The sequence below is a fragment of the Nyctibius grandis genome, chromosome 1 (assembly GCF_013368605.1).
Source record: "Nyctibius grandis isolate bNycGra1 chromosome 1, bNycGra1.pri, whole genome shotgun sequence".
Classification (NCBI taxonomy): domain Eukaryota; kingdom Metazoa; phylum Chordata; class Aves; order Nyctibiiformes; family Nyctibiidae; genus Nyctibius; species Nyctibius grandis.
This window is the reverse complement of record NC_090658.1, coordinates 89,812,283-89,828,408: the sequence shown is the minus strand read 5'-3', so window position 1 is coordinate 89,828,408 and position 16,126 is coordinate 89,812,283. Positions and strand designations below refer to the sequence as shown.

At 42.1% G+C, this 16,126-nt stretch overlaps 1 protein-coding gene across 3 annotated transcripts in view; it reads right to left on the bottom strand.

The window, feature by feature from the left end:
* Window positions 1–16,126, bottom strand: part of UBE2J1 (ubiquitin conjugating enzyme E2 J1) — a 39,462-nt gene that overhangs the window by 2,090 nt on the left and 21,246 nt on the right. For all 3 annotated transcript variants that reach the window (XM_068416270.1, XM_068416262.1, XM_068416277.1), the window contains exons 2-7: window positions 13,727–13,800; window positions 10,415–10,546; window positions 9,672–9,756; window positions 8,160–8,265; window positions 5,624–5,753; window positions 5,049–5,180 (exon numbers count right to left, since the gene is read on the bottom strand). In XM_068416270.1, coding sequence (XP_068272371.1) covers window positions 5,049–5,180; window positions 5,624–5,753; window positions 8,160–8,265; window positions 9,672–9,756; window positions 10,415–10,546; window positions 13,727–13,786 — 645 coding nt within the window. In that variant the 5' untranslated portion in view covers window positions 13,787–13,800. The remainder of the gene's footprint in view (window positions 1–5,048; window positions 5,181–5,623; window positions 5,754–8,159; window positions 8,266–9,671; window positions 9,757–10,414; window positions 10,547–13,726; window positions 13,801–16,126) is intronic.

Below are 16,126 nucleotides of genomic sequence, written 5' to 3'. Positions count from 1 at the left end.
ACATTTTATATTTGCTTCCAAGCAAAAGTCTTTTAATGGACACAATATCCATCACCCTAAGCACTGTTCTGGCCAGCTACTATATTCACAAAATACATCCTTTCCATATGGCCAGACAGGGAATGTCCTCAACTGTGTATCAGGTTTGATGATCCACAAGACAGTAAGCAGTACTTGGTCCTGTGACTCTTTGGCCACATATTCTGCATGTGGGAGAAGAATCTCCAAATTTTCACCTAGTCAGTGATTTCACTAGCCCAAGGAAGAGACCTTCATTTCCAGCCTCCTCATCAATAGTATTTCCCACTATTTATTATCAGCAAGGAAGTACTGATGTAATTACTCGCCACATTTGACAACTTGCCTATTTACATACGTTTCTTGCCCAAGCAAGTGAACAGCTTGGGCAGCTTCAAAGAAAAATGTTTTTAAAAGATTTATTTTATCAGCAGAGACAGCCAAGAATACCACAAGCAGCTCACCATGATTTCCACTACACTGAAGAAGAAAGTTATTCTGCTTTATACTGAACCCACTTGAAAGCTCCTCATGCCAAGGAAAACAAAGACTTAGAGAATCATAGAATTGTTATGGTTGGAAAGGACCTTTAAGATCATCAAGTCCAACCGTTAACCTAACACTGCCAAGTCCACCACTAAACCATGTTCCTAAGCACCACATCTACAAGTCTTTTAAATACCTCCAGGAATGGTGACTCCACCACTTCCCTGGGCAGCCTGTTCCAAGGCTTGACAACCCTTTCGGTGAAGAAATTTTTCCTAATATCCAATCTAAACCTCCCCTGGCGCAACTTGAGGCCGTTTCCTCTCATCCTATCATTTGTTCCTTGGGAGAAGAGACCGACACCCACCTTGCTACAACCTCCTTTCAGGTACTTGTATACAGCAATAAGGTCTCCCCCCAATCTCCTTTTCTCCAGACTAAACAACCCCTGTTCCCTCAGCCGCTCCTCATACGACTTGTGCTCTAGACCCTTCACCAGCTTCGTTGCCCTTCTTTGGACTCACTCCAGCACCTCAATGTCTTTCTTGTAGTGAGGGGCCCAAAACTGAACACATTATTTGAGGTGCAGCCTCACGAGTACCAAGTACAGGGGGACAATCACTTCCCTGGTCCTGCTGGCCCCACTATTTCTGATAGAAGTCAGGATGCTGTTGGCCGCCTTGGCCACCTGAGCACACTGCTGGTTCATATTCAGCCGGCCATCGACCAACACCCCCAGGTCCTTTTCTGCCAGGCAGCTTTCCAGCCACTCCTCCCCAAGTCTGTAGCAGTGCACAGGGTTGTTGTGCCCCAAGTGCAGGACCTGACAATTGGCCTTGTTGAACCTCATACAGTTGGTCTCGGCCCATCGATCCAGCCTGTTGAGATCCCTCTGTAGGGCCTTCCTACCCTCCAGCAGATCGACACTCCCACCCAGCTTGGTGTCATCTGCAAATTGGCTGAGGGTGCACTCAATCCCTACGTCTAGATCATCTATAAAGATATTGAACAGCACGGGCCCCGGAACTGAGCCCTGGGGATCACCGCTAGTGACCGGCCGCCAGTTGGACTTTGCCCCATTCACCACCACTCTCTGGGCTCGGCCATCCAGCCAGTTTTTAACTCATCGAAGAGTCCACCCATCCAAGCTCCTGGCAGCCAGTTTGTCTAGGAGGATGCTGTGGGTGATAGTGTCGAATGCCTTACTGAAGTCTAGATAGACTACATCCACAGCCCTGCCCTCATCTGCTAAGCGGGTCACTTTGTCATAGAAGGAGACCAGGTTGGTCAAGCAGGACCTGCCTTTCATGAATCCATGTTGGCTGGCCCCGATGCCCCAATTGTCCTGCATGTGCCACGTAATGGCACTCAGGATGACCTGTTCCATCACCTTGCCTGGCACCGAGGTCAGGCTGACAGGCCTATAGTTCCCTGGATCATCCTTCCGACCCTTCTTCTAGATGGGCGTTACGTTTGCTAATTTCAGGTCAGCTGGAACTTCTCCAGTTAACCAGGACTGTCGGTAGATAATAGAGAGTGGTTTGGCAAGTTCATTTGCCAGTTCCTTCATTACTCTGGGGTGAATCATATCTGCGCCCATAGCCTTGTGGGTGTCCAACTGGCACAGCAGGTCACTAACCGTCTCCTCCTGGATTACAGGGGGTTCACACAGCCCCCCGTCCCTAACTTCAGGCTCTGGGGAACGAGTCTCCTGAGGACAACCGGTCCTGACATTAAAGACCGAGGCAAAGAAGGCATTGAGCACCTCTGCCTTTTCCTCATCCCCTGACACTACACTACCCTCCTCATTCAGCAAGTGGTGGAGGCTCTCCTTGACTCTCCTTTTGCTGTTGATGTATTTGTAAAAGCTTTTTTTGTTATCTTTGACTGTAGCAGCCAAATCAAGCTCTAATTGAGCTTTGGCCCTTCTAATCTTCTCCCTGCACGACTTGGCAACACCCCTATAGACCTCCCGAGTTACCCGACCCTTCTTCCAGAGCAAATAGGCTCTCTTTCTTTCCTTAAGTTCTAGTCTAAGTTCTCTGTTTAACCAGGACGGTCTTTTTCCCCGACGGCTTGTCTTCCTACACACCAGGACAGCCTGCTCCTGAATATTTAGCAATTCCTTTTTAAAGCACCTCCAGCCTTCCTGGACTCCTTTGCCCTTCAGGACCGACTCCCAAGGGACTCGGTCCACCAACCTCTTAAACAGGCTAAAGTCAGCCCGCCGGAAATCTAAGGCAGAAGTTCTACTCTTGCCCCTCCTTACTTCCCCCACTATCAAAAACTCTAACATTTCATGGTTGCTACTCCCAAGACGGCCACCGACCCTCACATCTCCCACTAGTCCTTCTCTGTTCACAAACAACAGGTCAAGCAGGGCCCCTCCTCTAGTGGGCTCATTTACCACTTGCATGAGGAAGTTGTCCTCCACACATTTGAGGAACCTCCTAGATTGCTTCCTCTCTGCCATGTTGTATTTCCAGCAGACATCCGGCAAGTTGAAGTCGCCCACGAGTACAAGGGCCGGCGACCGGGCGGCTTCTGACAGCCGCTTGTAAAACGCCTCGTCCGCCTGCTCATCCTGGTTGGGTGGTCTATAACAGATTCCCACCGTATTGTCTACCCTGCCGACCTTCCCCCTGATCTTTACCCATAGACATTCAACCTTGTCATAAACTGTTCCAAACCTTACAACTGTTCCAAGAGCAGAACAGTAACACTCCATTCTTCCTGCATGATTCCTGCTGTTTTTTCCCCCCTCTGTACTATACAGCAGGACATAAGGTCCCATGACTTCAGAGTTAGGCACATTGAATCTACCATATCAGAAGGAATTACACAAGCTAAGACAAGGATTCAGCATTCGGTCTACCTCTGCCCTTTTTATTCTCAAAGGGCATAAATTTCAAGTCCACAACAGCAAATTTTCTACAATAGCTTTTAATCAAACACACATTTGTAGAGTAAGTGGTAAACGTTTTTTCCAAGAAGAGATAAAAATAGTTTTGACATTGCCCACATCTAACACTTACAACTTAGTAAGGCAGAATTAGAAGGTTACACAACAAGAACTAACCCAACAAACTGATTTGACACATGCAAGAAGCCCAGCTGAGTAGAAAGGGTCTGAGGTTTGCATGGATACTCTTTCATGACTATTAGCAGATCAAGGCCTCTGGCCCCCTACTTTGACAAGGTTTTTATTAATTTTCACATGAGTAAGAACACAAAAATAGCAAGCTCAAATTCTTTGAAATAGTCTTTCCTGGTAGACATTTCTTTCTTCCCACTGCATGGCTGTAAGTTTTCGCTCCCCAATGACTCCAGAAAATTCCTAACACTCAAAATGTGGCAGCTCAGAAACACAGGTATTGCTGCAAACTCAAACTAACAATCATGAGTGTGATCCCTTAAAATACGAATCCACTTTTCATCATTTACAGTTTATCACATACAAATATTTTTACATACATTTATATGTTTAAAGGTCTCATTTCACATGGGACTGTTCTGCTGAAAATTAAGTTAATCATTACTTATTAAATCAGCATGATCGATTAAAACAAATTTCTTAGAAATGGGATTAATTAAAAAAAAAAAAAAAAATCAGTCTTTTTCCTCAAGAAAATGCTAGCAATGCCTTGGTATTTTGGCTAGTTCTACTATATTAGCCAGGATTTGTAATAAGGGGAATAAAACAAAATGGTTTATTAAATCCTGAACAATCTGGAAAAATCCTTATTGTGTGGAAAAAAGTATGCTATTAGCATGTTTATGTTTCTACATAGCTTGAAAATATGTTGCAAACATGCAACAGATGGTCTGACGTTATTTGACGTGTTTTAGGTTTTTTAAACAATCTGCAGCCCCAGCCTCTCTAAAAAAGACACAGCTTAGCTGGGATTTGCCTGCAATTTATCGGTGAATTTAGATTGCATTTGCCACAGTCATAACAGCAGCTGCCTTGGCCCACCACCAGGCCTCAGTCACTTCCGAAACCATTATGTAAGCTCTACACCTAGCACTACTAAAAAATAAGTGTCATACTTCAAATGGTAAGAATATGTTAGTCAGATTTACTTAAGAGGTTATTAAAAACCGGGAAGATATCCTTAATTCATATTTAAAAGCTACAGATTATCACTGAAACATTTTTTTGCCTCTGGCTAAGAATTCTATTGCAAAAACCTGTGATATATTATGCAGATGGTAAATTGTAGTACTTCAGACACCATAATATTTTAATGAACTTTTAACTCATACATTAAAGGAACTAGTGAGAACAAGAATTGCTAAAAGAACATTATTTATTGTTTTTAAGAGAAGGAAGTGAAAGCGAAGAGATAGCTATTCCTAAAAGTGATTCAGCATACTATTTGCTGAAGTTTACACACAGATTTTACATAGAAATATGCAGAAGTTCTAGAAGAAATTTATGAACTACATACTCTTAATGAAGCCGCCAATCAGCTTAATAGTACCGTTTTCATGTTCAGACTATGCCTGTACTTGCACTGATAAAGCTCAAAGATGGACCATACCATTGCACTTGTTGGATCCTGGAATGCTCTAGCTGCGCCATCCTGCTGGGGCTCACGTGAAGTGGCAGAGTTGTTCAATCTTGACATGTTTGAGGGTCCAGCATCAGAGTTCCTGGATGAATTGACTTCTGCCTACAAGGAGTACATATGTATGCTTCAGAGAGAGATCAAAATTGTTCCAAAAAGATGTGGCTTTAAAAAAAAAAATAGGTTAGCTTTGCCCAAACTTTCCTAACATTTTATGATAAGACCAACTCTGGAGAATTTAATCAGGTTATTAGTGACTAAAAATATGGAAGTAACAGCAACATGGTTATGCTGTTCTTACCACAGTGTTCACCACTGAAATTAAAACTTATCAATCAGCACCTAAGATGCATAATTTATTAAACTGGCACATTGCAAGAGAGACACTCCCATTTTTCTGTTTCAGACTGTCTTAAAAACCCAGGTTTCCACATAGTGATCAATGTAGGTTTATGAAATGATGAATGTTTCTGCAATTTACAAGTTTTTCCTCAGTATTTTTTTTTAATTCTATAAAACAGAGATAAAAGTTTAAACAGTGACTTCACCTTGAAGCTAATTTGTCTGGCAAGTTCCTTAGCCTCCTTGTCGGCCTGGCTTGACACGCTTCCGGATGTTAGTGGTAAGAGGGCTGTCTTCATAGATGTGCCACACATTTCACAACAGAAGTCTTGTGACCTGGCCACAAATGACATAGCTCAGAATAGCATGTTCTCATAATGTTCTTGTGTGCTTGTTTAAAAAAAACCGTTTGCAAAGCAATCCACAGAAAGTCAAGTGGTGTCCAGATCAGTAGTTTAAAAGTACTTCCTCCCACCCCAAATCACACTATCTTGAAAAAATATACTGAGAATTATCTATACTACAAATACATATTCTCTCACTCATTTAGGAAAATATTAACTGATTTACACTTTGCTATTATCTATTCTTTATTAACAATTTGTTATCATTTTTAAACTTACTTTATATCTGCAGCAAATTAAAATTGTAAATTGTAAAGATCTATCTATTATTACAAATACTAAATTGGACCCAGGAGCTTGCACCTCAAATCCAGGAATTTCAGCTTCTGCGAGAGCATCACCTTTCCTCTCTCGCACACATCATTTGTCTATAGGGCACTCTGCAGGCAGCTCTCCAAGCCAATGAGAAACCACACAGCCTTGATGGTACAGTACCAAGACCAACCCACTAAACCCTACCTCTCCACAGGGTTTATTAGCTTTGACTCAGTGCCATGCTAACAGGAAAGTTGCAGCTTCTGATTGGCTCAGAGTACAAGCAGAATAAGCTCACATCTGCCTGCAAAATACAATTTGAAATACAGTAACTTTGCTCATAAGGTAAGGATATGGTCTTTCAAGTACCTTCTCCTCCTCAGATGAGGAAAGGAGAAAGACCAAAAAAAAACCCTAGGTATAATATTTCATTTAAGGATAACCACAGAATAGCTGAGGTTGGGAGGGACCTCTGGAGATCATTTAGTCCAGTTTCCTTGCTCAAAGCAGGGTCAAACAGAGCACGTTGCTCAGGCCTGTTTCCAGTCGTGTTTTTAATATCTTCAAGGATAGAGACTCCACCACCTCTCTGGGCAACCTGCGTAGTGCTTTGACCATCTTCGCAGTAAAAAAAAAATGTTTTCTTGCATTCAGATTGAATTTTGTGGGTTTCAGTTTGTGCCCATTGCCTCTTGTCCTGTCACTGGATGCCACTGAGAAGAGCCTGGATCTGCCTTCTTTAAATCTTCCTTTCAGGTATTTGTACACATGGATAAGATCCTCTGAACCTTCTCTTTTCCATACTGAACACTCCCAGATCTCTTAGTCTCTCCTTGTATGAAACATGTTCCAGCCCTTCAATCACCTTTGTGGCACTGCACTGGATTTGCTCCAGTAAGTCCATACCTTTCTTGTACCCTGACCTGAACACAGCCCCAACCTGGACCCAGCAGTCCACATGTCTCACCAGTGCTGGGTACAGAGGAAGGATCACTTCCCTTGACCTGCTCGCAATGCTCTTCCTAATGCAGCCCAGGCTACCATTGGCCACCTTTGCTGCAAGGGCACTTCACTGCCTCATGAACAGCTTGGTGTCCGCCAGGACCCCTAGGTCCTCCCCTTCCAAGGTCCTCTCCAGCTGGTCAGCTGGCGTTATTCCTCCCCAGGGCAGGACTTTGCTTTTCTCTTTGTTGAACTTTATGAGATTCCTCCAGACCGTTGAGGTTCCTCTGGATGGCAGCACAACCTTCCGGTGTACCAGCCACTCCTCCTGGTTTTCTACGTCTGCAAACTTGCTGAGGGTGCACTGTGCCCCATCACCCAGGTCATTAATGACACTGAATACCACTGGCCCCAGTATTGACCCCTGCAGTACACCAGTAGTGACCGGCCTGCAGCTGGACTTTGTGCTGCTTACCACAATCCTTTGAGCCAGGCAGCTCAGTCAGTTCTTAATCCACTTTACTGTTCCCTCTTACCTAAGCTGTACTTTATGAGTTGCTCTATGAGGACGGTAACGAAGATAGCGCCAAAAGCCTTGCTACAGTCAAGATAAACAACATCCGCTGCTTTCCCCTTGTCCACTAAGCTAATCATTTCATCATAGTCACAAACGTAATTTTAAGTTAATTTCCTAAAAATCATCCAGAAGCACTTGCTTCAGATTTTTTTGTTGTCGTTTCATTATTATCATTTACTTAAGGGAAACAATGCATCATTGTTTTGGTTGTTTTCTCCCCCACTTACACTTACTATTAATTCCATCATACTAATTTTCTCTCCACGCTGCAATTACCACCGTATCACAATTTTAATTACATCTCTAACCCTGAATTTCAGACAAACCTCTAATTTGACCACACAATGCTGGAAGAAACACAGCCCTCTCAAAGTATTTTGTTTGACTCTAAGCTCCAAGCTTGCACAATGTTCAGGAAAAAAGAAATATATACAAGACATAGAACTTTTTTATACTTGGAATATATGCAAGAGAACAGACTGAAGTTACTTACTTTCTACAAAATGCCTTACCCTAACAGAGAGTACATATATATATACCTACAGTAACAAACTTAGTACTTACTTCTTTGCAAGAGCTCTTCTTTCTTCTGGTGTATAATCTAGAGATCCTATTGCTCCTTCACCTTTGGTTGGCATAAATCCAATAATGGCTAGTAAAGCTGTTCTTACTAAAATGGGAAAACAGAAATACAAACAAGGTTGCAGAAACAACTGTTATTTCATCTCACTCTACATTCAGTACAGAAAAGTTGCAGTTCTGCCTGCAAAACTTCACTTTGTCCAAAGGAATAGTCTGAATTTCATACAAGCAGCACTGGGTTTTTTTGGTACACAGCAAGGCTTTCTTCGTTTTTTAAACTTCACATTATAAATGAAAGGTAAGGCCTTATTCTTCCATCAGCCAACACAGAGAAGAAAATATAAGTTGTCACAAAAATATTGCATCAATATAAAGATTACAGTTCCAGACTTTAAAAATGGTGGGGGGGGGAGAAGAGGAGGATTCGTACGGCATTCTTCTTTTTGTGCGTGTTTTCTATTAGACACGAATTCTGCAACTTAGTGCACACAAGCTCTCTGGTTTTCTTTTACGCAATATACTGCAGAATTTGTTCCTTTTATGTCATCAGGCTGGGCAAGGAGCTGGGCAAGGAGCTTACTTAAATACTAATAACAGAGAACTGTCATCGAAAACATCTCTTTTGACAATATCTAGCCTTCAATTTTGTTCTACATAATCATGAAACTTAAGAGTTCAAGACACTTTGCTAGTAGATTTGGTAAATAAATATCACATGAAGATAAGTACCACAAAACAGAGATAGGATATTTACACCTCCTACTTAGACGACAGTATTTTCTACGCTTTACAAAAACATGAGACTTTACAAAAGTTGAAGAGTGGTCTGCTAGAAAATTCCTAAGATCTTATCAACATATTTTAAAAGCGCAACTGATATCTGAAGAAATAATTGACGTACTGTACTCAGCAAAACTAAAATTATATAAGCACAGAAATAATGCCTTGGATGAACTGTGCCTCCTCTAAATTTCTGTGGTAATGAAACTTAAAAAAAAAAGGTAGAAAACATTCAGTTATTCTGAACTCAGACCACGTTGTCTTTCCTTTTGAGTGTTCAGAAGTACAGCATCAGAATTAAAAGCTGACCACACTCCCTTCTATCATATTCAAGCTGGTTTTAGTGATTATACAAAAATGGAGTGAAGTAATAGGATTTCAAGTATTTTCATAAAAACAATTTTTAAAAACCCCGCCTAAAATGAAGACTATTCTAAGTAGTCTGAGAATTCTTAATGCTTGTACATCCAAATAAATAAGAGCTTACCATCACCTCTCAGTTTCTCAACCCTTTCACCCCGCATTTATTTAATACCATTCCCAAATCCTCCTATGTTGCTCTTTCATGGCTTTACATTTCTCAAATTCTCCCATACTTTTACTCCCTCAAAATCTGTCTCCTTTTCCACAATAAACATTCTTTGTGAGATTTTTTTCAGTTTAAAGATCTAGTTGCTTGATGGGGATAACATTTTCCAAGTAACTGATACTTACTACTCCATGAAGGCTGCCATGTTTCAGGATGATGCCCTGAGATGCTTAAACAAATTTTCTTCCCCACTTCAAACCTGCCATTGGCCTTCAAAGGAAGGAGGACGATATAATAAAACATGCTGGAAGTTAACTCTTGTTTTTTGGTGCAAGTTGTAAAAATCATCATCAAACAACAACTCTATATGCAAACAACACTTGATAATTATATTACTGCCAACCTCACAAAATTGGCATTCAGCTTTCTGAACAAAGAAGTCTGCCATCTGCCTCTATTCAGGCATGAAGAAACCCTTAACTGATACCTCACATGTCCCAGTGTGACATGCTGGCTTGCCTGTTGCTCCTGTAACTCACACAACACATGCAGAGAGCCTGAAAAGCTACAGCTCTATGAAACTATGCACCAATGTGGGCCTTTGCCCCAGACATTAGGTCTGCCTTCCTACATGTAACCAATGTCTCAGAGACCAAGAGGGCCCATTGAGAGAACAGAAAGTTAGATAATCACATCAGCAATGTGATTACTCCTGGAGAAAACTTCCATTTATTAGGTGCAAAGCTTCATGTAATTACAGAATACCAAAGTCACCTTGGAAGACTTCTGGTCTTACATTGCCAGCATTAACTGTACTATGCCACCTTTCTTACAAAAATAACACGACCTTAAATGCCATGAATATCTCTCTCAGACACCTACAGTTAAATTGATCGTGTAAAAAGGAAAAACTAGTAAAGATGCTTACCGTCAGCAAAATAATGCTGGGTGGTTTCATGGGATATTCAGGTGGTAGTACTATTCGCCCGTGATAAATCCCTCCATCGAAATCTGAATCTGGAGGGCCTCTAACAGTAAAGTGCCATTCAAAAAGATTATCCTAAAATGCCCCCACCAAAGGGAGAAGACAAAAAAAGAAAGAAGAGTGTGTCAAAGAAGTAGAACTAAACACCATTTTCTTCAACAAGGACAGGCTAAAGAAACAGTGCACAGCAGAAGTTTTAAGCAGTCAAAATCAAATGTAGAGTAAGACAACCAACACAGTACTAAGATTCTGGTTAAAAGGATAAAATATTGTAGCTTTCTGGTAATTTTCTTACGCAATGGCTTTGTTGAAACCCTCACATACATTACTCAAACTCTCCACTCTAATTGTATCAATCATGACAAGAGTTTTAGTACCTGACAGATGGAAAACTGAGTCAACTAAGGAAAAACTGTGTCTTTGCCCCAGTGAACAATAATTTCTGGAGAACTGAGGGGAGACTCACCCCAAGGAAGAACATTAATGACAGCCTCCCCAAAGGCCCTTCCATGCCCAAGTCAACATAGGGACTTGACTAGCACCCCAGAGAACTCCCATCCTCTTTTGTTTCTTCATAAACGTATTGGGTTTGCACGGCAAGGTTTTGGTAGCGGGGGAGCTACAGTGGTGGCTTCTGTGAGAAGCTGCTAGAAGCTTCCCCCATGTCCGATAGAGCCAATGCCAGCCAGCTCCAAGACAGACCCGCCGCTGGCCAAGGCCAAGCCCATCAGTGACAGTGGTAGCGCCTCTGTGATAACGTATTTAAGAAGTGGAAAAAAAACCTGTGCAACAGCAACTGCAGCCGGAGAGAGGAGTGAGAATATGCGAGAGGAACAACTCTGCAGCACCAAGGTCAGTGAAGAAGGAGGGGGAGGAGGTGCTCCAGGCACCAGAGCAGATTTTCCCCTGCAGCCTGTGGTGAAGACCATGGTGAGGCAGGCTGTTCCCCTGCAGCCCATGGAGGTCCACGGTGGAACAGATATTCACCTGCAGCCCATGGGGGACCCCAAACCGGAGCAGGTGGATGCCCAAAGGAGGCTGTGGCCCTGTGGGAAGCCCACACTGGAGGAGGATCTTGGCAGGACCTCTGGAGGAGGTTTGCTGGCAGGACTTTTGACCCTGCGAGGGACCCACGCTGGAGCAGTTCATGAAGAACTGTAGCTCGTGGGAAAGACTCACGTTGGAGAAGTTTGTGGAAGACTTGTCTCCCATGGAAGAGACCCCATGCTGGAGCAGGGGAAGAGTGTGAGGAGTCCTCCCCCTGAGGAGGAAGAAGCTGCAGAAACACGTGATGAACTGACCACAACCCCCATTCCCCGTTCCCCTGAGCTGCTCAGCGGGGAGGAGGTAGAGCAATCAGGAGTGAAGCTAAGCCCAGGAAGAAGCGAGAGGTGGGGGGAAGGTGTTTCAAGACTTAGGTTTTCTTTCTCATTATCCTACTCTGATTTGATTGGTAATAAAATTGAACTAATTCCCCTGAGTCAAGACTGTTTTGCCCATGATGGTAATTGCTGAGTGATCTTCCTGTCCTTATCTTGACCCATGAGCCTTTCATTATATTTTCTTTCCCCTGTCCAGCTGAGGAGGGTGAGTGATAGAGTAGCTTTAGTGGACACCTGGCCTTCAGACGGGGTCAACCCACCACAATAAACAATTTTGAAACAGCTGCTGTGTCTTACTGCACAACGAGTACACTTTTAAATTTGGAATACTATTTTCATTGGACATATAAATAACTTCTCTTTAAGCATTACTTCTTTGGGGTTCTGTGTTTGGCTTTGTGTATCAGATCTCGTGATGCCCACAACTTCCTGAATATTTACAAGCAGAACAACTCTTACTGTTAGGACAGGTGTCTAAATGAGGCTTGCTGTCAGTGAGCGAGATCTCTCAACTAATGCTGAACATTGATATCACAGGGCTGTGACTGCCCACCTAGCTACAGTTTTTTCAAGTATGCGAGGTAACTGTCAACGTTTCCAGCATTTCCTTTCATGTGCCACTGTTCTCTTCCCAGCAAGTCATTTCTGGATTAGAACAGTAAGACCTTCATGTAAGTTACAAGTAATAGCATGAATTAAACCTTACATATCACCACAGCAAGGGGAAACACAAGGTACAGACAAAAACTAGTCGATAATAAGGTATATTTTATAGCACCTAGGAATATGCCATTTTCTGTAAGCAAGTTAAGTGTGCCACACATTTCTGTGAACAGCTAAATCAAAACCCCAAAGTGAATACCACAGAACATTGCCTTTTTTATTATTCCAGTGAAATCAGAAGGGGTTTCTGTCTAAGCTTCTAACCACTAGAACTTCACTATCCTCTCAGCCCAAAACTTACCTGGGTGTTTAGAAGACTTGAAGAAGCTACTATTAAGTGGAATCTAAGCATTCTCTCTTACAATGCATCCAGAATTGCACCCATTTATGTTTTTCACAGGTGTTTTGTATGCAAAATAGTGAATCACAGAATTGTCTTGGTTGGAAAGGTCCTTTAAGATCATCAAGTCCAACCATTAACCTAACGCTACCAAGTCAACCACTAAACAATATCCCCAAACAATATCCCTAAGCACTACATCTACTCATCTTTTAAATACCTCCAGGGATGGTGACTCCACCACTTCCCTGGGCAGCCTGTTCCACTGCTTGATAACCCTTTCCGTGAAGAAATTTTTCCTAATATCCAATCTAAACCTCCCCTGGTGCAGCTTGAGGCAGTTTCCTCTCATTCTGTTGCTTGTTACCTGGGAGAAGAGACTAACACCCTCCTCACTACAGCCTCCTTTCAGGTACTTGTATACTCTCCCCTGAGAGGTCTTTCCTTTTCTCCAGGCTAAACAACCCGGGTTCCCTAATCCTCACAGATCACCTAGGCTTAAGTGTTTTGTTGAGCAACCCAGCAACTGAGCCAGATGTCACGTTTGGGTGTAAAAAGCTTAACGCATTTATGTAGTTTCCAGAAGAAGAAGGAGGAATAAGTATATTATATTTGTGTGACAAAATTACTCAGGTGCAATGTAAACCCGATATAACGTACTTTCACTAACAGCCTGGAACTACAATACCATTGAAGTGGAATTCTGCTGTTGATTTCCATCATAGGAAAAAAAGAACTGAATCAGTTTTAAAAGGTCTACTAGTATCTAAATATGTACATTTTAAATACACATGCATACAGAGAACTTACGAGTATATATTAATAACACAGCCTAATTACAAGCTCTTGCAAACATACAAGGAAACAAACCTCCAAAGGCTGTGCATGATAATGATCTGTAGGATCCTTCAGTTCTGCAGCCTCTTTCATCAAACGTTTGACAGCTGAAAAAGAGAAAGTGTAAGACATGAAAATAAAGGAAAAAATTAACACGCATTGCATACAAAAATACATAAACATTTCTTGAAAAGCTCCTTTCAGTTAACTAATCTTTTTCAGCACATCCCAACTTCTTTACTGGAGTTAATAATCCAAGACACAATATAAATTACTCACGCTGAATAAATCTTAAACGAGTTATACAAAGTTATGAAAAAATATATTGCATGGTCACAGAGTTTCTCAACACTGAACACTGGGACTAAAGTAGTTTTACATTATTAATTGCACCAAAGACATGAGGAAAAGCATAGGTGTCATTAACGGGGTTTCAGACTTCACATACAAGATTAATAACCTCAATATTTTATCATAAAGGACATCATGTGCATCTTTAAACAACTGCTGAAAAGCTTTATCCTGAGACTTCCTGTGACTATTACACGACTACTCCCTTAATTATTCCAAAGGAGTTCACAATAAGATTTGAGAGAAACTAACACACCGGTAGTATGAGATGAAGTTTTATACTAGATTTGAAAATGCATATGCCCAGTCAGAAAAATTTACCCAGGGCCTTTGTAGTTTGAACCTACTACTGAGTGTGGACACACAGGTATTTTTCCTCACTAAATTCAGGATAGTCGTTAGTTACCCTCTCCAATCTTCTACTTCAGAACCACCAGCATCATCTGTATTTTCTGCATCTCCTTTTTCCTTCCCCTTTAGTAAGTTCTGTTACATCACTTGTCCTGCCAGATGCCCTCATGTGCATCATGAATTAATGCCTATAAAAAACTCTGCCAAACTGAAGGGCAGATTAAACATAAGAACCACAGACAAGAAATTCAAGGATGCCGCCTTATAAGGTTAGGTAGAAAGTTCCTACTCCCTCCTACTTACTGGAAAAAGTGCAAATACCAGTTACCTCTTTAAGCAACTACACAGGAACAGGATCCCTCAATCTATCCTCCACATTCAGTTCAAACCATGGATGTCCCTCCCACTCACGTAATTACCTAACTACAACAAAGGAGAAACACTGCCCAAATTCCCTTACAGGGTAAGCACAAAGATATGGTGAAAGTGAACCGTAATTCTTCGATTTACAAAGCCTGGCATCACCAGCTGACTGTAGGCTGTGTAGCATGCTCAGGCTCCAGGGCTTTACTCACTTTCATGACGCTGCGAGGGAAGCTACTGTAACCTTCCCACAGAGGAATTTTTATTTCAATCTCCTGTGAAAAGTTCTTTTCCTCCTTTGCACCTCTTGGCAGATACAAATAACAGCTCAAAGTGTGAGAATTCCACCTCTTACAACCCAAAAAGCAAACAGACTATAATAAATTTGCTTCTGCCAGTTGTCCCAACTCCACTGCTGCCAGGGGGAGGTGTCAATTACCTGCAGAGCCCACGAGGTCATATCACAGGCAGCAGCATCTGGGTCCCACTGAAAACCAGTTTGTCTCTTTCATCTGTATTAAGATTTACCAGTTCATTAGCAAGGAATACTAAGAAAACCAGCCTGGACCAGAAAAGGCTTCAGACCCAGCACTGCTTCACAGACAAGAAGCCTGGAAGCTTGCCTTCAGAAGAAGAGTGGGATGCACCAGGATGAGCTAATTCAGGAGTGAATATCCCACAAAGCAAAAGGGCAACCATGAGGAAACCACGAGCATATATAATGAAGCCTAACAAAGACGGAATAGCCGTGGGCAAGGCAGACAACTCTCTTCCTGAGATTTCCCAGACAAGGGACCAAGACAGAAAAGAAATACAGTCCCTCCATATCAGCATGGCATGCAGTTACCCATGTTAACTAGGGGAAAGCTAACTATTAGAGAAAAAAAAATATTTCAAGACTAATCTACAAAAGTCTACCAACACTCAGAGAAAGGTTTGTACCCAGCACACCAGCCTAAAACTGGGCGCAGGATCTTTGGCAGTGCAAAACAGCTCGACGTCCAAGTGGAGACCAGTGACAAGTGGTGTTCCTCAGGGGTCAGTATTTTTTCATAGCGTTACTTTATTATCAAGAAGCCAGACTACAGATATTTTAAGAAGCCAGCATAAAATATGCTGAAAGAATATGAAATATTATTCTACTCTTGGAGCATGAAATACAGCAAAATATATAATTTAGCTTTTGCATACCACAGAGATAATTTGCTTATAAGACGTTTTCAGTATTAAGCAACCTAGGATACCTTAAGAAAAAGCAGCACAAGTATATGAAGAAAGGCTGAGACAGTTGGGGTTGTTCAGCCTGGAGAACAAAAGGCTCTGAGGAGACCTTACTGTGGCCTTTCAATACCTGTAAGAATGAGAGAG